This window comes from Hydra vulgaris, chromosome 06, assembly GCF_038396675.1.
Source record: "Hydra vulgaris chromosome 06, alternate assembly HydraT2T_AEP".
In the NCBI taxonomy this organism is placed as follows: Eukaryota; Metazoa; Cnidaria; class Hydrozoa; order Anthoathecata; family Hydridae; genus Hydra; species Hydra vulgaris.
In genome coordinates this window covers 22214578-22237597 of record NC_088925.1, presented here as the reverse complement: position 1 = coordinate 22237597, position 23020 = coordinate 22214578, and the positions used below count along the sequence as shown (strand labels likewise).

Here is a 23020-nt window from a genome sequence, read left to right as displayed (position 1 = left end):
GAGTAAACCAAAGTATTTTAAATTTAGCGGTTGCAATGCGAAGTGTGTGGCGGAAATAATAACGATACAATTCAACATTGACGAAAAGCCAGCCCATAAATAATTTTTTTTCGACCCAGCCTGAGTGACTGACAGTAGTATAAACATTAATTGATCATTTATGCGTTGTCTTTTTAAGACAAAAAGTTAAAAAACAAGAAGACTATTGGCTAGACACTGGCCTTATATAAATATGTATGTATATATATATATATATATATATATATATATATATATATATATATATATATATATATATATATATATATATATATCTTATATTATCTTATATTAGCGTTTATATGGAACTATTTTTTTAATTTGAATTATACGTAAAATATATTTAAACATATAAATAAGTAATATATACAATCCACATATATTTACAATTTTTCAAAAATATCACAAAAAACCAACACGTATTGCAAAACGACCACAGCAAATGATTTTTTAAACATTATATTTGTTCTATTTAAATCCCCGATCAGCGAAATTTCTAGCGGTCCTTAAAATCAACAAAAATTTTTATTCACTTCTTTACATTTTTCTAATGCAGTATCAAATGTACGCACAAACTGTGATATCATATGTTCCCCAGTGGTACACGGTATTCCTGGTACGTCGAATGCTTTAATTTTTGATAAAAATTTTGTTCCAATTATTTACTATGCCAAAGCACATATATTACTGATTACGGTGTTGTACGTATATCTGCATTGTTGTATGAGCTGAATTAAGAATCATGAATCATGAATCTTGAACCATGGTTAGTAACCATCATACCGTTATACTCCCACGATACAAAACTTTATTTATCAATAGCGCAAATAATATCTAAGTATTATACGGGAAGTTTGACTTTACTGATTTTATTTCTTTTTATTTTTTCTGTCACATTATACTTAGATTTTGTTTTAATATTTACAATTTTTTTTTTATCTGTTCCATGTAATAACTGACTTGATTGATCACTAGGTATGAATGTTTTTGATCTATGACTAATTGTCTTTTTTTCATAATTTTCATTTTTTTGGACCAAAACAGTGTCATTTAATAAGCTTTTGTCGAATCTATGTTTAATAGAGTCGTCAGTTAAAGTTTTTGCTATCGTATTTCTAACAAAATATTTAAGAGAGTCATTTTTAACAGAAGAAGGCGTAGGTCGAAGAATTTTATTTCTATATTGCGGCGACTCTGAAAGAAATGAGTTTATTACGTTAGATGAATCAACAGACATGCGCCCATGCTTATATTGAACCATATCCCCAGATAGCACTGAAAACTGAGTTGGTTGATTGTTTATTTTTGATTGAACGTTCCGAAAAAGATTGCTTTTATATAAACTAGGATGACTTTGTAAATACCTTTCTTTAGACCTTACATCGAATCTAGCAGGAATGGGCTGAATTTCATCAGCAAAACTTGGATCTATACCATCAGGAATATCTGCTCTTGATCTACCAAATTCGGTTTGAAGGTGACTTTTTCTAAATTCTAACGCCATATCTTGTCCATTTTTTTCAAAGATTTTATCGTTTTGCTTTCGAAGAGATTCTAATAGGTCATCCGGTGAACTATCTAATATAGATTCTTTGTCTTCATTATTTTTAAAAGTTGGACTGAACCAGTTAGGATCACCAGCACCCAAAAGACCTCCTTTAAGTTCCGTACCTTGAATTTTGTCTAGTAATGTAGAGGGATCAACTGTGTTTCCCATCCTCATCAATGCTCTTTCAGAGCCTTGTTGAATATTTGATATGCGGTTTTCATCTCTATTTAAGGAATCTATCGATGCAGTTGGACGATTATCTGGATGAAAACTACGTTCCATTGATCTCATGTTTGCATAATTTAAAAGTTCATCTGGATTTTGGTTACGAAAACGACTTTCTTCTTCTTCAGATTGTTCGGTTGGTGGGTCAGAAATATTATTCAAAACAGCGTTCTTATCGTGAAAGTTGTCTTGATCCTCGACATCATCATGCTCTGTAAACGGATTTCTTCTAAGAGGAAGTACAGGATTTGTTGGATAACTTTGTATTTGGGAAACACCTGAGGGCTCATGCATAAAATTTTGCGTATTTTCAATCATAGAAGATTCTCCTGGATAATTTGATTTTGCGAGATTCTGTTTTAGATCGAATTGAATATCTCCGGCGCGCATGCTTTGAATTGCGCCACTATTTGAATTTGCAAAATTATTTGTAAAATCATTAAAGCCTCTTGTATTTGTCTGATCATTCTGATTGGCTCTATAGTGATAAGGAGAGTTTTCATCCATAATTTGTGTGGTTAAGCGAGGAATATCTGGCGTTTTTAAAATATCATTGATTAGAGAAATAGTTGATGGCTCAGTTTGCATAGATGGAGAGTTGCTTCCAAATAAGTTATTTATAGGATAGTTTCCAGCCTCTTCCTGGTGTTCTTGTTGCAGTTGTAATTGCGGTAATTTATCTTTGATAAAATGAGGGAAATTATTATGAGTCATTTCCATATTCTCAGGAATATGCATATTTCTGTTATTGTTTTCAAAATTATTTTGTTCAAAGTTTGATAGACCAGAAGCCAGTTGTTGTTGCTGTGCTTGCAATCGTTCTTGTTCTTGCTTTAACAACTGCAACTGTTGAATTTTTTGCTGACGCTGGTTATATTGACGAATATATTGTTCTTGTTGCAACTGCTGTGGTGATGGCAGAGTCATATAGTTTTTACTTAACTGATGCATGTTTTCTATTTGTTCTTGTTGCAGCTGTTCACGAAGGCTTGATGCTTGTTGAAAAAGTTGAGCAATTGTAGGTGTTGGACAACTAATTCCTGCTATTTCACAGCGTAAACTGGGTGGTGCTTGATTTAAATGAGCGGGCATAAAATTGTTTATATACGGCTGTTTGAGGATTGACTGTTGTACAGATTGCGTCGTTAGAAATTGATCCATCGGATTAAGCTCTGTAAACACAGACGATTGTTGCTGAGGACTTGCCAGAGGAACTATATTAACCGGTAAACTAGGTAAACCTACAGATGGATTTGCCTTTAATTCTGCCATACCTGTGTCCGTGTATGAAATTTTTGGATGAGAATTACTTCCATATACTGGAACTAACGCTTCTCCGTTTTTTATGAACATTAATGGAACACCTGGTATTTCTTTTACACTCCCAAGGTCTTTAGCAGCTTCTGAAGCACTGTTTTCAATAGGTATCTGCACCGATCCAACTTGATTGTTTAAAGATATAGAAGATGGATTTGCAAAAGATAATGGTAACGAATCCTGTTTTAAATTAATTCCTATCGATTTTACTGCACCACCTGTTCGATTTTTTAGTTCAAGGTTTTCTTTTGCAGGTCCAATACTAGCATATGGATTTGAAGCTTGTGTTTCTAATTAAAAGAGACAAAAATTAACAAAATGTTAATGTAACAATTAAACCAACTTAATATCAACATCAATAATATATCAATGTTTAGTATATGTTGCTTGTTCAATTTACTTTAAAGGTTTACCTTGAGTTTGAGCGCTAATCTTATCCTCATTTAAGTTCTTATTCTGTGCTTCCAATAGCGCCATGTGTTTTGCTTCTGATCTTAGTTGCTGAAATTTTTCTAATATTTTATCAACAACCTCTTCAGGAATTATTTTTCTTCTCACGGGACCTTTAGAGCCGTCTCCAATGCTTGTTATTGGACTACTAGAATTATCTTTTATTGTCTTTTTAGTTTCGTATTGTTTTAACTGTCTTTTAGCTGAAATATTTTTTATGACTTCATCCAACGATTTTATTTCGGACTGAAAGAAGTCTTGATCAAGTTTATTATTCGCAACACTTTCGTTGGAACGATCATCTAAATCTTTTTTTTTATTTAATGGTGAAGAAGAATCAGGAGACATTTGCGCCAACTCATCTGCTAGTTCTTTTGCATTAGTTCTTTTAAAAAGCTTGTCTTGAATCTCTTTTATTTTAGCAATTAACTCTCGGGTATGTGATACTGAATTGGTTTTACCTTCCGGAACATAACTTTTTGCTTTCGTATTGCTGTCTTTGTTTGTGACTTCTTCGTTGTTGGAGTCGATTACTTTACCATAAGATTCAATATCGTCATCATTTTCGACATTTTTCTCGTTTAACACGTGTATAACTTCTTGTCTGCGAATTGGTTTTGTACCAGTGTATTCGTTATTATTTTTCGTAACAATTGTACCTCTTTTAGAAGGTTGATGTAATTGAGACACATTAATATGGCTTTTTGGAGAGGTATTTTCTATTAAAATAAAATAGTTTTGAATATAAAATTCCTAATATTGCTATACAACTTTCTACTTTATTATCCATTATTATTTACTTAATAAAAGATTTTATAAATTTTATTTGGGACTTTTTATTAAACTGCTTTTTTTTTAATTAGATCATAGGAAACAACAAATAAATTTATTTAAAAGTATTTAAAATAAATAAATTTAATTAAAAGTGTTTAAAATAAATCGAGTCTAATGAAAAGATGTCTTTTAAACAAAACAAAAAAAAAAACGAACCAATTTTTATTAAAAGCGTTTAAAATAAAACGGCAGTGAAAAGATTTTTTCTGGCAATCAACCAGATTTAATCAGGAAGTTTACGCCTCCTTATTTACCAATATTGGGCTAGAGCCGGCGTTGAACATGGAACCTTACGGTTCTAAGCTAGAACTTAGCCACGGCTGCTGTAAACCATAAAACAAGAAACTTTCTGCTACAAACCCATTTGCTTGGTTTTTTATTTTAAAAGAAGTGCAGTTTCAATAATAGTATTATGTGTAATTGTCATTTAATTAGTAATATGCCAGCAATTGCATTTTGTTATTGAGTTTGATTTTGTTTTGAATACAAAAAACAAACCATTAGCATTCAAACATTTTGTTTCAAAAATCAGTTGAATTCATCAACAACTTTTTGTTAATAACTTAAATCAATAACATAGTTTGGATAGTTTACTCCGTTTGAAACTTACTTGCTTGCTTGCCGTACGCCACATCCAGCAAGATAATAACTAACAATCGAATCCACATAATTAATGCTCATATTTGTTTATCATTATAAAAAATATTAATTTTATAATTAAAGTTCATATTTAGCCAAATCTACTTCGATTTTTCATTGGTTTCTCAGTCTGCAAATAGCAGAACTGTAGTGAAGCGTGAAACAGGTGAAACAGTAATGAATGATTAAACACCGTATAATAATCTCACTTTGAAATGCAATCGCATGTTCTGCACTCGGCAAGAAGTTTCGAATTCTTCGGCTAAAAGCAATCCACTTTCGTATGACTATTATCTGTTAGCTTGTGCGAATATTCTTCACATGTATATATTTTAGTAAAAACACTTATCTAATTTTTTCATCAACAAATTGTTTCTGTTTATTATTATATATATATATATATATATATATATATATATATATATATATATATATATATATATATATATATATATATATATATATATTTGTGCATGTATTTATGTAACTATTACTATTTATTTTAGATAATTTTTGACTGACGAAATTTGTAGTTTAACGAAAAAATGTGCGAGATGTTTAGATGAGTAGATTTCAACATTCTTATTATATATATTTAGAATGTTGAAATAAGCAACGAGTGAACTTTAAAATATGTTATCAGTTTTTTGCATATTTGAAATTTGCTATCTAAAGAATGCTAAGAAAACTAGCTTAAGAAAAATGGAGAAAATGATCTAAAATAATCATGGTATAAGTAATAAAATCTTAAACGCTAATGATCCGCTAATTGTTCACATTATTTATTTAACAGTTATTATATAATTTGCCCACCAAACATTTCATGTTTGGCAATAATTTGCCCACCAAAGATTTCACGTTCGGCAATAATTCGTTTATTATTTATTGCCAAACTTAAAAGGATTTGCTCGCCAAACATTTAAAAAGTTGTTTAATTGTCGAAAATGTTATGTAGAGTCATAAAACTAACGACAATTACAAAAAAAGGGATTTTAAGTTTTTTGTATTAAATTTTAAGTAATTCACCTCCGCCTGTCACTTGCTTTAATCAATGTTTTGTTTTAATTTATCTATTGTTTTGATTGTTAAAAACATTGCCGTAGGCCTTTAAAATGTTTATTTAAAAAAGAATCAAAAGAAGTATTATTAAAAAAGTTTATTTTTCTATAATCATAGATTTATATATTAAATATTAAAATCATTTAAAAAAAACTAATTAATAACCAGTGGCACTTTCTATATATATGTTGTTTTTTTAATTGTTGTTCTGGGTCACACGACATTCAATTGCTTCGCGTAAAAAATTCTTCATCTTCAGACCATTCTGACAAAGGAACCTCTTTTTGATATAGTGCTGCATATTTTGCCGATTTTTTAATACTACGAAAACACGAAAGGCTACATGCACAAAGCACTCCAATTAAAAACAAACCACAAATCGAGAGTAGAATCACAACAAACGTGGGATTTTGTTTAATTATAGAAAACAAAGTTTTTTCTTGCAGCATTCCAAAAACTCGAGGTAATGATCCGTTGTTAGGATTCGGTTTTAACTCTAATATTTCACACATAAGAACGTACAAGTCTATATTTTCAACTAATCCGACATTTAAACCGTTTTTGAAAGCCGGCCCGTGCGCTAAAAATATACCATGCATTTCTTTTACATTATTATCATAGCCGTGGTCTCCAAAGTCACTTAATATCTCGGCAGTTACATTTTCATTTGGTGATATATAATAACCGGGATCTGCTACTGAAAAAATATCTGTTATTCTCCTGTTGTTTTTATAGTGCCATTGTGATGGTATGTTTTCTTTTTTATAAGTTTTTAAATTAGAAACTTTTGTCAAATTAAAATAGACTTCTTCCAGCCACCCATGCTTAGGCTGAATTAGAAGAAATGTGCCGTAGCTATAAATATTATAGGCATCGGGATGTAAGTAGTTTGTTAGTGTTTTAACATTTTCTCTTTTTACGAACATCATTCCATGATCGCTTACAATAATTGTATTGATCTAAAAAAAAAAAGATTTTCATTTAATAACCCCTTAAAAGTAACTGGTAATGATTTTTAATAACTATTATAATTTAAATGTAAAGTTATAAAATAAACGGCTATTACAAAAAAGCATGTCATAGATGAACATAAAGCAAAGGAAAATTTTTTTCAAAACTAAATTTCTTACTTTGGTGTAGAGGTTTGCTTTTTTCAATTTATTTATATAATAACCGAGTAGTCCATCAACTTTTTGAAGTACGATTGATGTGCTTTCATGATCTGGCCCATACTTATGACTTGTATAATCCGGTTCTTCAAAGTAGCATGCAATAAAGTTTACTGGATCAGGTTCAAGTAATAAATCTATTATTTTATCAACTCGAGCTTTAAATGTATAATTTTGATTATATTTTTTTTCCGTATAATATTGCCAGTGTCCTTTATAAGTTGCTTCTGACCCTGGCCAATAAATTGTAGCACTTTTACGGGTCCGATTGCCGTCTTGAAGGTACTGCAACTCATTTTCTATCCATATAGGAATTGCACTGTTCCACCATTTAGAGTCTTTTGAAGACAGCACTGGATCAAAAAGCTCTTCATGTTTTGGATCATACATATAGTTAGATATTATTCCGTGTGATTCCTCGTACAGACCAGTTACCATAGTAAAATGGTTAGGCAACGTTTTTGTGACAAATGCACTTTTCAAAGAGTCAGCTTTAACTCCATTTCTAGCAAATTCTTTAAAGTGACGCATATTTGCGCGCTCTACATAGTCGTACCGAAATCCGTCAAATGACAAAATGACTACAGTTTGTCTATCTTTTTTTAATTTTAAACTTGTACCCGTAATGATAAAACAGAAAAAATAGAAGACACGGCAAAATTCAATAATACAAAATTTAGGATCCATTCGTGAAAAAAATATATATTCGTGCACTAAAAGAAAACAAAAAAAAATAGATTATACTAAAACCAGTTGAAAATGAAAGCAAAAATTAAGATAAGCCGAAAATATATGAATAAATAAAGCAAACGATTTTTTTTTCCATTATGATCTATTATTAAATTATCCAATAGGTTAATATATAAATTAAATAAAAAAAAAACAATAAACATTTATCTCTATATATAAAAATTAAAAACTAAATAAAACAAAGAAATCCGTATACTTTTCGGATTTTCAAAACTGTCAAAAAAAAAGTATATTATTAATTAAAACGCATGTGATAAAAAAAATTTCGAATTTTCAGTTTTTTATATAAAATTCATCAAAAGTAAATTTTCCGTTTTTATTTAGTTATTTACTTCTGACCCTTTTACTTTTATTACTTGAGCCTAAAATAAACAAGCTAATGTACGCGAGCATTAATTATTCATGACACACATTTAGGATTAAATAAAGAAATATCATGCTAACAAAATTGAAGTTTTTCGTTTCAATGAGGAAGATTATGAACTTTATTTCAATAGAACTATAAGTTTTTAATGCTTCTTATCAGTGATTTTTTTTTGGACTTGAATTCAGCAACCAGTCTATGAACTACTTTTATGAATTGGTAATTTCTTTTTGCATATTAAATGGATTTTACATCTTTAAAACAAAACAACAATATTTTAAATTAAAAACAAATAACCAAAACTTTTTTTATTTACCTTCATTTTATTTTTACTTGAAAAGTAAATGATTAATTAAATCAGCCATGAAAAACATTTTAAAGTCTAAGTGGCATATTGTTATAATAATTTTTCAAATAAAAATAAATTTTATCTTGAAACTGCGCAACTAGTTTTAAGTCGCAATTTTGTGTATTTAAAACACCACTCGTAGATAAAACGAAAACGTTATTTATTGTTAAAAAAGTCGCTTGAATTCTCTACATTTTGGTCTCTTTTTTTTTTATTAAATATTTATTAAATTAAAACGATTCTTCAGTACATAGGTGCACATAATTATCAATCATAAAATAATTATTAATCGTCAATTAAAACGTTTTTTTATTAAGGTTATTTACGCGAGAATATGACGAGTGTTTTGTAACGCTTCTTGTAATACTTTTTTTTTTTTTTTTTTTAATAATAAATTTTTTACGCTGTGGATTTAAATTAATTTTACTAAGTATCATTTTAAGTTATATCGTTTATATTAACATATCATTATAATTTATATGGTTTATATTAATAAACAGTTTAACTAACAGTATTACAGCCAAAATTTATCAAAAAATCTGGTTCATAACAATTAATGATTATACTTAAATAAAACAGATTCAAAGAACAGAAAAGTAATGTTAATATAAACGATATAACTTAAAATGATACTCAGTAAAATTAACTTAAATCAAATGAAGTTTAACAAAGTTAAAAAATGCACCAAAAAAAATGCAAAAAAAAAAAAAAAAAAAAAAAAAAAAATTACGAAATACTTTAATTTTGCAAACATTAATTTTTTTGCAACATTAATTTTTTGCAAACATTAATTTTTTTGCAACATTAATTTTTTGCACAACCAACTATTAACCGAACCAAAGTTTGATACAACTTTATTTTTAGCGAAAGTTAATAAGAAAAAAATTACTTAGCATTTTGGTTTAGATATTTTGAATAATAGGTTCACATAAGCAAAAGTTAAGAATATAATGGAGAAAGTTTATCTTATCGCTATTAAGCAAAATCAAGTAAACCAAAATGCGATATAAATTATTTTGTAACAAATAGTTTGTGTTTGGGTAGTTGTCGTTTTTTGCAAAAATAAATAGTTGTAAGTTGTTTAAACACAAATATCACGTCCTTTTGACCACTAATCTATTAAAATATTATATTATAAATATTATGTTAAAATATTATGTTAAAAACTGTGTAAGTAAGAATATATAATAATTATTTCACTTAAAAAATTATTTTGTTTAGTATATATAGTGGCTGCTGCTGCCTTACTCAAGAAAAGCCTGAATATTTTAAAACTTTTTTGTATATCATAATTATATTCCGCTTATGTACTAATGATTTTTTCTTACTGCTTTATGTAGGAAGAAACAGTAACAGTTAAGAGGTAGAAAAATTTACGTGTCTTTTAGAGTTTAAAAAAAGAGTTTGCTATTTACAACTCTTTAAGAAAAAATAACGTTTTTATTCAAGGCATAGTGAAATCATATGATACCCATGTATGTATCATGTAATCAGAAACTTGAAATTTTAGTTCATATCAACACTGGATATTTTAGTTCATATCATAATCTGAATAAATAATCATAAATTACGCTGGAATATCTCTAACGAAATTTAAAAAAGTTACTTATCAAATAAGTTATTTACTTCAAAATTTTTAATTAATAAAGAAAGTTAAAACAAAAAACAACAACAAAAAATTAAATAAAATGTATTCATATAAAAAAAACGTTTCAAGTAAATAATGCTTTGTCATTGATACTAGAATTCAATTATTAACTATTTGATTTTTAACTCTCATGTTAGCACGAATATAAATATAACGCTTAATAATATAAAATAAATTTGTTGTTTTGATTGGTAGTTTGCGCATAGAAACAGCTTTTCTTATAACGCTTGGTATCAATTTGTCCGTATTGAAAACTCGGCGATTGCAATCTTACCGAATTAAAGCAAACGCTTGAAATTAACTTAAAGCGACAATCAATTACTTTCCAGATTATACATTGGTTGCCAAACTAGTGATAAATATTTTTTGAAAACTTTGAAAATAATTTTTGAGCATGAAAGTTAGTCGTATCCCCCATCAATCACTTAGTTTAATCTCTATGTTCTGGAGCTGGCTGATTTAAAATGTTTGAAAACCGTGCTCTCACAAGAAGGCTGACACTTGCCTCATTTTAAATGCATATCATGCGGTAAAGGTTAGTTAAAAAATTGTTGAAATACGTACAGTAGAGATGTTTTCTTTTCATAACAATACCTGTTGTATCAGCTTCAGCTGTGGATTGCATTTGGACTGGAAAGCATTTCTATTACATTGCAGTTCAAGAAATAGCCAACTGATCATTAAAATTAAAAGCTTTACCAACTTTCCATTCATTTTCTGGAAGCGATACAACCTTAGTTTTTTACAAAAATAAAAATACTCTATAGGTTACCTTTTCTTTTTTTGATAATGCAACGGATGCATTTTCGGCACTTTCTACAGCTTATAATCTAATGATAGACAGAACAACGCTGTTGCTAGAAAAAAAAAATTATTTTATTGTATGACCAAACCGCTGTGTAAACAAATCCAAATACTCCTTACAAGTATTTTTTCCTCAGACGTACTGGCATATTCCACCCACACGTGATGATGCAGCATGTAAAGCGTACAGTGTATTAGACGTATGTTTGGAGTCAAACGTTGATAGAATCGCCATCTTTACCAAGCCTAAGTGACTAGTGTTAGAAGCAAAAAGGAAATGGTTTTCATTGTTTAAGGTGCCGTGGCGCAGGAGTTAGAGCGCTAGTAAATATCATCATTAGATTTAAAGCAAGCTTTGGGCATATTTCGCCCTATCAGTAAGAAAGGAAGAGTAAACTTTCTAGTTAAATACATTTCCGCGGTGTTCTGTGGCCATGGCTGTCCCGAACAGGGGTTTAGGGATGTCCCTTCCCCCAAATTCAAAGCTGTTAAAATCAACAAAGAAATATCATATGAGCAAATTGTAATAGCTGACAAATTAAATAAATTTTTTGTAACAGTTGGTCCTAATCTGACCTAAACATTTCTTGACCAACAAAATGAATAATTATGATTTTTCTAATAACTTCCTTTTGAGGTATCCTTTGAGATATCCTTTGAGGAATTTGAACTTTCTTTTAAAAAGCTTAAATATAATAAATCAGTTGGTCATGATGATATTTACTGCAATGTTATGATCGACCCGTACGAAGTCATTAAAGATATTCTATTTCAAGTTTTACAATGTTCAATAAAACAGGGTAATAAATAAAACGATCTAAAAATAGCCAGAGTTTCACCAATATTTAAAAGGGGTGATGCAACCAATGTTTCAAATTATCATACAAGCTCAATTTTGTCTGTTTTTTCTAAAATTTTAAAGAGAATTTTATATAATGTAATTTTCAATAATTTATCTTCAAATAATATACAGTATCAAAATCAATACGGATTTAAAAAAAGTAATTCAACCGAACACGCTATACTACAAAATAACCCGCAATATAGCTGAATCTTTTGAAAAATCTCAATATACGTTAGGTGTTTTCATCGATTTATCAAAAGCCTTTGATACAATTGACCACAAAACCATATTTAAAAAAATAGAGTGTTATGGAATTAAAGGAAATATTTTAATAATACTTAAAAGCTATTTAAGCAACCGTAAACAGTTTGTTTACAGTAATACTACTGCCTCTTCCAATTTATTAGATATAACATGTTGGGTCCCTCAAGGTTCTATACTAGGACCTTTTCACTTTCTAATTTACATTAATTATCTCCCTAAAGCCTCTAATTTAATGACGGTCATGATTGCCGATGATACTAATTTCTTTTAATCTCATAACAACATAACAACATTATTTCAAAATATGAACATTGAATTAACAAAAGTTTCTGACTGGTTTAAAATGAATAAGCTGTCAATAAATGTTGAGAAAACTAAATGGATACTTTTTCATCAAACTTCAAAAAAAAAATAGCTACTGCCTCCTGTCATGCTCTTACTTTTTATTGACAAATAAAAAAAAATTCAAATAAAAAGAGAAATAACTACAAACTTTTTAGGAATCAATATTGATGAAAACCTTAGTTGGAAGTATCACATTGATTTGTTGTGCAACAAAGTTGCTCGAAATATAGGAGTAATGTACAAAGCTCGAAATGCTTTAAATAAACATAGTTTACCACAATTATATTTCTCTTTAATCCATTGCCATATAAATTGTACAAATATTGCCTGGGGTAATACCAATAAGTCTAAACTGCTACCTCTTTATCGTCAGCAGAAGCATAAAGCTCGTCTTATCAGTTATAAAGATTGATTTGCTCACTCCAAACCACTTTTATTTCAAATGGAAATTCTTAACATTTATCAGCTGAATATTTTTAATATACTTTGTTTTATGTACAAATGTAAAACCAACACATCTCCTGTTTCTTTTCATAATCTATATACCTTAAAATATAAAAATAAATATAACTTAAGAAATTATAATCTAATTCGGCAACCGTTTTCTTTAACTAATTTTGGAAAGTCATGTATTTCATTTCGAGAAGCTTTTCTTTGGAACAAAATAGTTTTAAAAATTTTGATTTTTCCCATAAATGGAATCATCTTTCTTCAACAAAAAACTAAAAAAAAATTGTTGTATCTTTTGAAAACATATTTTTATATTTTTAAATTCTTCTGAAAATGAATATGAAGCTTATTACTTGCATCTGATCCACATGTTTATGAAAGCAGTACTTTTTAAAATATTTTTGTATTTATATTTAAAAGTATCAAGAGTTTCTTTATACCAATTTTACTTATATATTCTTAAGAAATTTATGTTCTCGCTAATTATTACTACGACATTGTTTTGTTTTTTTATTTTATATTTCATGTTAACTTAATGTACTTAATATTCACGAGCGGTTCTCAATGATAAGACCTGAAAGTCTTCTGCGTGTCTCTGCGTTCTTTTTTTATTTTTATTTTTATACCTGTATGTTTATTTATATTTGTTATTGTGTAACGATTTTTATCTTAACTATTTTGTTGTACAAACTTATTGAATAAAAAAGAACAAAAAAAAAAAATAATAATATATACATTTAAGTTAGCACATTTGCACGTTTAGCATTTGCGTTGGCACATTTGCACGTTTAGCATTTGAGTTGGCAAGCTTTGAACTATTGTTGGCAAATTTCAAATATTGAGAACCTTTTTTTTTGATGTCTTTAGTTGGCAAAAAATATATACGACACCCCCATGAGAGACCTTTTCGGGGCGGCCCTGTCTGTTACAAGTCTTCTTGGGGCACCGAATACAAAAATAAAAAAAAATCCTGTATAGATAACACTTCCCAATGCTTATAAATACTGTCTTAAGTTAACTCGATGCGAATGTCAGATAGGTTGTACAACACACCGCTGTAAATGTTTTTTGCAGCTGTGAAGTACCAAAGATTACAATGCAGCTTTACTTTGTTTAAAAAAAAATTATTTTTATTATATTTATTAAAAGTTATTTAAATTTGCTAGCTGCTGGAAATGTGTTACCTAAATTGTTAAAAATAGATTTAAAAAAAATGTTACGCCGCCATAGCTGGTCCACTGCCTAATAGTAAAAGGAAGATGGTTGTTAATACTTATTATTTTTACTTATTCATACTAAAATACTTATTTATTTACAAAATCTCTACTACATAATAGCAGTAATTACCATTTTGGATTTCAGCCAGTTTCGGTTAAGACACGTTTTGCCACCATATCTAAAAATGATCAGCATAATTTTCTGAGCAATAGGTGAAATTTTCATGCTTTCACTTGTACACGAGTTCACTCATTTTTAATACTAATCTGCTGCACTAAACTATTCAACTTTTTCAATGTTTTATTAGTTCTAATTAATAAGTGTCATGTTTACTATTTAAGAAACGTTGTTTCCATAGAATTTTTTTTTTGTATGCCTAGTTATATGTAACTTTATGACATCTACTTTATTATTTTTATTTTTTATGTAAGGTCAAAAGTTAAGGCTCGCTGCTTTATTTTTAAAATTAATATAATATACTGACGATTTTCTTTGATAATTTTAATTTAACTTTTATTAGCGTTTACTAACTCTAAATATTTTTATTATGAACTAGTATTTATAAAAAAACAAATAAATTAAATAATAAAAAGGTAAAAAATGAGCAAAAAAATTCTGCATAAAACTCCAAAATCACGGCCGAAAATCTTTGAAAAAACACGTTACGAATCTATTTTTCTTCGAAACCAAGGACTACTTTATCGTCAAATAGCCGATAAGTTAAATATCACATATTTGTTATAATGAAATAGTTGACATTAAGGATCAACGACAATCTGGTCAGCTAACAATAACAACACAAAGAGATCAATGTTTATTAATTCGCCTAATGCATCATGACAGAAAATTATCATCAAATGCCAAAAATTGAACAATACTTCTGGAATAAATGTGAGCGCAAAAACTGTTTCGAAGAATTCTTAATAGAAATAGTTATATGTGGCGATCTAAATGCAAAAAAAAATTTCAAAAAAACAGAAAAAAGCAAGGATTGGTGCAATCAACATAAAAATTGACTCGATTGGATTGGTGTAGCAAAATGTTATTTTATCAGACGAAATGAATGTTGAAGTAAATATTCAAAAAAGTTGTGTTATGCAACGGCAATCACCTCAAGAGAGGTTTGATTTAAATTGTATATTAAAATGAACCAAGCAAAGCAAGTAGTGGCAGTGTAAGCATTTGGGCCTACATGAATTATACCAAACTTGGAAGCTATCAATTATTTGATTGTCGACTTAATGCTGTTATTTAAATTAAAATGTTAGATAATTGTCTTTTTCCCTCAATCGATATATTTGAAAAAAAGGAAAAAGCAATCAGCAAAAAGGTGCATTGTGCCATATCGCAAAAATATGCAAACAATGGTTTTGATCATCATCATCAAACATCATCATCTATGTTTATATATTGTATACAGATTTTTAATGTTTCAGCAATAAATGTGAGATCGATAATTATTTTATATGCTTCATATAATTAAACTATAACGAAAACTACTAAAATAGATTTGACACAAAAACACTGTTTTGTCCTATTGTAAATTATATAAAAAAGATTCTGTATCGCGGGATAAAAAAATTTTTTACTATCCTCTTTTTTTCATTTTTTAAACAAATAAACAAAAGTCATTTTAATGATGATAAATTTTGTATGGAGAGATAAATCGGCTTACGTGGAGCGACACTTAAAAAACTTGTATTTAATTTTTTTTTACTTAAAACATTTAATAAACTTACTTTTTTTTTACAAAAAATTATATTTCTTTGATTCATTAAAGTTTTTCTTGACCTTTACTATTTTTAAAAGTTTAAAAAGTCATTGCTTTTTTGGTCATTCATCTTTTTTAAGTTCGTTGCTATCCTCTATGATGATTCGATGTAATTCTCTATGATGAAACTTTTATGACTAAAGCTTAAGGTTCATAGTTCAGCAACAAACTATTTTACTACATATACTATTTTACTACATTACGACTATATGTATATGCGCATATATATATATATATATATATATATATATATATATATATATATATATATATATATATATATCGATTTATAGTTATCAAAACGTCTAGAAAAAACATTATTACGTCTTCAACGCAGTTTGGTTTCAGTACTTGTATGTCTACATATTTACTAAATTAATTAGGTTCGCTTTCAATATTGTAATTCGGTTATGGGGAAAACTTGCAATACTGCAGCAATTTCATTTTTACAGTTAATCATTTTAAAATTACAAAACATAATATAATTTCAGAAATGAAAATGACAAATGCCATGACAACGTCAATGAAAATGTCATGTTTTTTTTATAGAAACAAAATAATAAGTCAATATTGTCAAAGTAAGTTAAAATGAAACGTCATGTCACTTTTGATCAACAAAATCAAACTTAAGTACTTATTAATGACTGCGAAAATTAATTAAACCGTAGGTCCGTTAAAAAGACAAGTGTTAGTGCGTGTGCGTGCGTGTGCGTGCGCGCGTGTGTGCGTGTGTGTGCATGTGTGTGTGTGTGTGTGTGTGTGTGTGTGTGAAGACTACTTTACTCGGAGTTTGTTAAAATGTTATTTTAAATAACAAAATTGTGCTGAGAAAAAAACAATAAAAATTAATAATTTTTGAGATTTTTGTTAAACCTTTGTTAAAACTTTTTTATTCAATTTTATATTAATTATAATCTAATCTTATAAAAAGTTTTTATATTAGTTATAATCTAATAAAATTTTTATTTTATTAGATTATAACTAATATAAAAACCTAAAGTCTTAATTAAAAAATAAGTGCAACAACAGCAACAAGATTATAAATAGTTATAATAATTATATATATTTTTGTAATACAATTTTTTAGCTAAATATACGTAAATAATAAATATACGTTACCATCGCACGTAAACTTTTTCGTGAATAAAATCCCCGTTTCTTGAAAAATGCGACGAGTTGACGTCTACATGGTATTTAAATGAACTTCCACGAACTAGTCGTTCAATTGAAAAAACAAACTAAAACGTTATTTTATTTTAAGGATATATTTAAACGCATGTTACACGTCAATGTAATTATTATGCCAAAAGGATTGTTGTAATTTTATGTTATCAATGTTAATTGATGTTGACATCGATAAGGTGAGACAAAAACATTTTGATTTACTAAATATTAAGTCTCCGTCGTAGCTGCTTTAAATGGTTAACCGCAAAAATCTTTGAGGCTGTTTAAAATACTAGTTATCTAAATTTTTTCTACAGTCTATTTCTAAGGTGTGTGTGTGTGTGTGTGTGTGTGTGTGTGTGTGTGTGTGTGTGTCTATATATATATATATATATATATATATATATATATATATATATATATATATATATATATATATATATATATATATATATATATATATATATATATATATATAATATATAATGTATTTTCATTGGATAAAGTAACAGCAGTAGGCGTGTCCGATACACTAACTCTTCCCTGCAGAAATGATATACTCAATCTGTTCTTTAGAGCATGTTTTCAATTCGGAAGTTTAAAATTGTTAACGTTTTCCTTCCTCTAAAATGAATTTCTATACTTGACCTTGACCTTGCAATTAGCGTAAGGAAGCAATTAATATTCGATTTATTTTGTTATTAAGTTTATGTTAAATATGTTAATTAATTAGTTTTGTAAAAAGATAAAAAAAAATAACTATATTATCAACTATGATATAATAACAACATGAAAAACAATTTGGAAAGAAAAAACGTAAGTAAAAATATATTAACAGTAAATAAGCTCTTTAAGTTAATTAATAACTATTTAAAATAGTGGGTAAGATGAGGGTGATAAGGGTAAGAATTAGTGATACACAATGAACCCAAACTCTTATCTGAACTACATTCAAATCATTTTATAGTTAATTAAAATCTAAAGCAAAAGATACAACAAATTTTTACAATAACATTACTGTCATGAGTACTACTCATTGAATAGGGTAGACTAGGGTAATATGATCATACTTGGTAATATGAGCATACTAAAAGATTTCTAAGATGTAATCAGTGAGGTTAAAAGTTGCTTTTTATTTTTGTACCGACTTTATGTGGTGATAACAGGAATAGGTACAACTAGCGTAAATTTATATGCAGTAATTAGCGGCTCTTATCTAATTAAAACACTGTTAAATTTTTTGCGTTTTTAAAATTTATTTGCATGAATATATCTGTGGCGCCAAATTTTTAAGCAAATCTAATTTTTCATTAAGAAAAATATGTTAGCTAAAAATCCGTTCTATTTTTGTTTGAAAAACAATGCATAGAAACATTAGGTTTTGACTTTAATTAAAGATACCATTTTTGTGTAATGTGCATGCTCAAATGACCCGGTGTTTTATATTGAAATTACCTAATTTAAAGTCCTAAAGTTCCAGTGGTTTTAATTGATTTTTTGAATAAATACTAAACATAGTAGAGTATTTTAAAATTTTAACAATACTAAATATCTTTCTGTAATTTAAATTCAAAAAATTGATAATTTTATCGTTTAATGGTTTGAGTTAATGGAATTAAAATATTTAACGAAGAATTAAATAAGATCAACGAGTGGTTTATAAGTAACCGACTTTCATTTAATGTAGATAAAACAAAGTTTATCTTATTCCATAAACTTAGTAAAGCCGATAATATTCCTCTTTAATTCCACAATCTTATAATTAATAACGTAATAATTAAAAGAGAATTGATTATAAACTTTCTTGGAGTGCTTTTAAATAAAAAATTGTCACGGAAATTCCATATTAAATATATTGAAAATAAGATCTCAAAAAGTATATCGAACATAATTTTTATCGAACAAAATCGTTTCTTAATTTTTTTTAAGAATTGAGAACCTCTCTTACGTCAGCTTGGAGCTTTAAATATTTATAAGATTAATATTCATCAAGTAATATTATTTGTTTAAAGCGAAATGTGAGTTACCTCCGTTGTTAAAATTTTATCTCCGGTAACATTTTAATCTTTCTATAATGAAATCTCTCATAAATATCCTAATAAATGTTCAGAGAACAACTTTGTTATTCCCATAAACCATCTTAAATTAAGCTCGTACCAAACTCAATATCGGGAACCTTTTGTTTTGAAAAATTTTCTTCATACTTTTAATCAAAAACAACACTTTGTTTTAAACTGCACTTTGGAAAGTTTTAAGGCTAATTCAAAACGGCATTTACTAAACATGGACTTCGGTATACTAGATTTTAAATATCTTTTTTGAAAACAATTTAAAAGGTTTTGAATTAAATAAATCACTTAAAATTATTACATTTTTCCTTTGTTTTTGTTACTAATTGTTTTCTTTTTTTGTTTTATATTTTTGTTAATATATATTAATCAGCCATAAATACTTATTTATATTACATTACTTTTATATACTTAACGCCATTTTTTGTCATTGATAAATTTCACGATTATTTCACTTTTGTCTAATTTTATTTTTTTAAATTATTCCGCTTGAAGATTGTTAGCAAAAACATATTTTGTTGCTCAAGTTTTGTATGAACTTATACTGTTTTATTAATCACTTATTAGTTATGTAAATTTTTAAAAACGTTTGAAAACATAATGTAACGGGCTCGGCGATAAGACAGTGTATCTTCTAGCTGCGGCAAGGATTTTCTAATGAGATATTTGGCCGGTGTCACATTAAATAAGTAGATCTGTCACGGAGAAAACTGTCCGTCGGAGTAAACTGTCGTTCATAAAGTACGTACGCCAAATATTTTAAAATTTGACCCCCTCCCCCTGTTGCCATGCGTACTTTTATGTCCCCACCCCCCTTAAAAAGTACGTACATTTCTCAAATACCCCCCCCCCCCCATAACTTTTTTTTCTCAATAAAAAAGTTTATTGAAAAAAAAAAGGTAAAGGGTACCTTAGATACTTTATACAACCCCAAAGCCCTTTGTTTGCGCATTTTAAAAACGTCTTTTTTTTTTTTTTTTTTTTTATGTATTTTTTGTTCCATAGTATACATTTTCGTGATTACATAATAAAGATTCGTTTAGATTGAATATACATATAAATATATAGAAAAAAAAAATCACAAACATAAATAATAAACAAACTTCTGTAATACGAACTGTAAGAAGAACGCGGGAAACTTGCAGAAGACCAAAAGGTCTTATCATCAAGAACCGCTTTACATTGTCATACATATATATATACGTATAGAAAAATTAAAATATTTACAAAATTTTTACGTTAAATTGTTACATTATAATTGTATTAAAGTGTAAGATAACAATTATACAAACATGCATCGTTACTTTTTCTTAATATTACCACGTTTATTGCTAACGCAATGTTTGAAATATATATTAAAGTATATTAAAAAATAAGAGTTTATATAAGAAGCTAGCAGGGAACAAATTTAGAAAAAATCAGTAAGTAAATTTTTATACTTTAAAATACTCTTTTTAATAGTTTTTTTAAAGCCATTTAAGTTTTCAAGGTTAATAATATTTTGATTAAGTAATAAAAACTTATTCCAGATACGAGGTGCACGATAAGTAATTTTAAATTGCGCAAGCTTAGTTTTGCATGAAGGCTCAAAAAGGGTACTATTTGTGCGCAACAGGTATTTATACTCGGGCTTTTGTTTATAAAGACTATAGAAAATTGAAGGAGTTTTTTGCATTTTACTGTTATACATAAGACTTAGAACATTATATATATTTAGTTCAAACAATGTTAGTAAAGACATCTGTTTAAAAAGAGGCTTTGTGTGTTCGTTTTTATTTTTAAAATTAATTACTCGTATGGCATGCTTCTGTTTACGATAGAGAGGTTCTAGTTTGCTTTTATAGGTACTACCCCATGATGTATTACCATAATTTAAATAACTTTGAACAAAGCTATAGTAGATTTGTTTGAGTAGCGGCTTTTTCAATAAATAGCGTGATCGGTATATTATTCCGATACTTTTAGATATTTTACTACTTAAATAGGCGATATGTTTATTCCAATTTAGATTTTCGTCAATAAAAACACCTAAAAATTTAGTAACATTATCCCTACTTATTTCTCTATTTTCAATAAACAATTTTGGACGGTTCAACTTCTTTTTTTTATAAGAAGGATGAAATAAAGAAAACTTCGTTTTACTTAAGTTAATAGAAAGTTTATTTGCCCTAAACCATCCAGTAATTTTTTCTAATTCTTGATTCATTTCTACGCACAGTTCGTTTATAATTTTTCCGGAGATAAAAAAGTTGCTATCCTCAGCAAACATTATAGTTGAAATTCTTTTTGATGCCCGATAGAGATCGTTAACGTAGATTAAAAAAAGCAAAGGCCCAAGTATTGAACCCTGAGGAACACCACACTTTAATATGGAAGGATTAGAGAGTTTATTATCTCCATAGTATATAGATTGCACACGTTTATCTAAGTAGCTTTCTATCCATTTGTTCGTTCTACCCCTTATGCCATACATGTTAAGCTTTGATAATAATATTTTGTGGTCGACTGTATCAAAAGCTTTAGAGAGATCTATGAATACACCTAATGTAACTTCTCCGTTTGTAAAAGAGTTTTTTATTTCATCAACTAGGTGAAAGATTGCGTGTTCAGCTGATGTATTTTTTTGAAAGCCGAATTCCTTGGAGTAAATAAAATTATTTTCTTTAAAAAAAGTATATACTCTATTGTGCATAATTCTTTTAAGTATCTTAGAGAATGTAGAAAGTATTGATATTGGTCTGTAATTGCCTATTTCACTTGTATCTCCTGATTTAAAAATAGGTTTTACTTTCGCAGTTTTCAGTTTTTCAGGAAAGATACCTTCCTCTAAGGAGTGTTTAAATATTTTAAATAAAGGAACTTTAAGCTCGTTTTGGCAATTAATTATAATGTTGCTATTGATGTCGTCGATTCCGGTTGCTTTGTTTCTTTTTAGGCTTTTAAAAGCATTGTTAAATTCTAACATGGTTAGTTTTTCGTTATTCAATTCATTTTTATTACGATCTAAATATTTATCAAAAGATTTATTTGCACAAGGAACTTGGGAAGCAAGTTTAGATCCTATATTAACAAAGAAGTTGTTAAACTCATTTGCAATGACGTTTTCATCATGAATTGTTTTGTGGTTGATTTTTATAGTTTTAGGAAAGCACGGTTTGTTAATTTTTAGTTTACCAATAATTTCATTTAATAATTGCCATATTTTCCTAGAATCTGTTTGACACTTATCGAGTAGTTTATTATAATAATTAGCTTTAGCGGTTTTTTTAATTTTCTCAAAGAGACTTGCATAGCTCTTGTATTCCGATTTTGTTTTATCGCATTTTTTTTAAGGTACTTTATATATAATCGTTGTTTCCGCTTAGATGATTTTTTAAGACCTTTACTCAACCAAGGTGAATTTATGTCTTTAAATTTAATTGTCTTTACTACTTTAGGGAAGTGTTTATCATAAAGAAATACAAAAATATCTATAAACGTATTATACATTAAATTGGTATCATTTAGAGGATTCTAAATTTGACCAATCGATATTGGCTAACTCACTTTTAAAGTTAACCTGGCTATCCAAAGAAAAATGTCGCCTTGTGATTGTTTTTTTTTCATTTATTTTAATTTTATTTGAGGTACTTATTAAAATAAATATCGGAAAGTGATCCGATATAGATGTTTTAATTACTCCTTTCTTTAAGGAGATTT

At 28.0% G+C, this 23020-nt stretch overlaps 2 protein-coding genes across 3 annotated transcripts in view; both read right to left on the bottom strand.

The window, feature by feature from the left end:
- The window catches only part of LOC100204981 (proliferation-associated protein 2G4), a 122131-nt gene extending 116895 nt beyond the window's left edge, over positions 1-5236 (bottom strand). Inside the window, exons 1-3 of the transcript XR_010639059.1 lie at positions 5025-5236; positions 3544-4299; positions 1404-3420 (exon numbers count right to left, since the gene is read on the bottom strand). The gene's annotated coding sequence lies outside the window, so the exon portion shown is untranslated. The remainder of the gene's footprint in view (positions 1-1403; positions 3421-3543; positions 4300-5024) is intronic.
- Positions 5237-6194: 958 nt separating this feature from the next.
- LOC100211532 (bis(5'-adenosyl)-triphosphatase enpp4) lies at positions 6195-17451 on the bottom strand. Of its 2 annotated transcripts, none has more exons than XM_065799586.1 (3): positions 17208-17451; positions 7243-7994; positions 6195-7071 (listed from the first exon to the last, which is right to left on the bottom strand). In XM_065799586.1, exons 2-3 carry the CDS (start codon positions 7966-7968, stop codon positions 6337-6339), a joined length of 1461 nt encoding a protein of 486 aa, XP_065655658.1. In that variant the 5' UTR covers positions 7969-7994; positions 17208-17451; the 3' UTR covers positions 6195-6336. The 2 variants fall into 2 exon arrangements, with proteins under 2 accessions (XP_065655658.1, XP_065655659.1); XM_065799587.1 differs by lacking the exon at positions 17208-17451 and adding an exon at positions 14447-14605.
- Positions 17452-23020: the final 5569 nt, after the last annotated feature.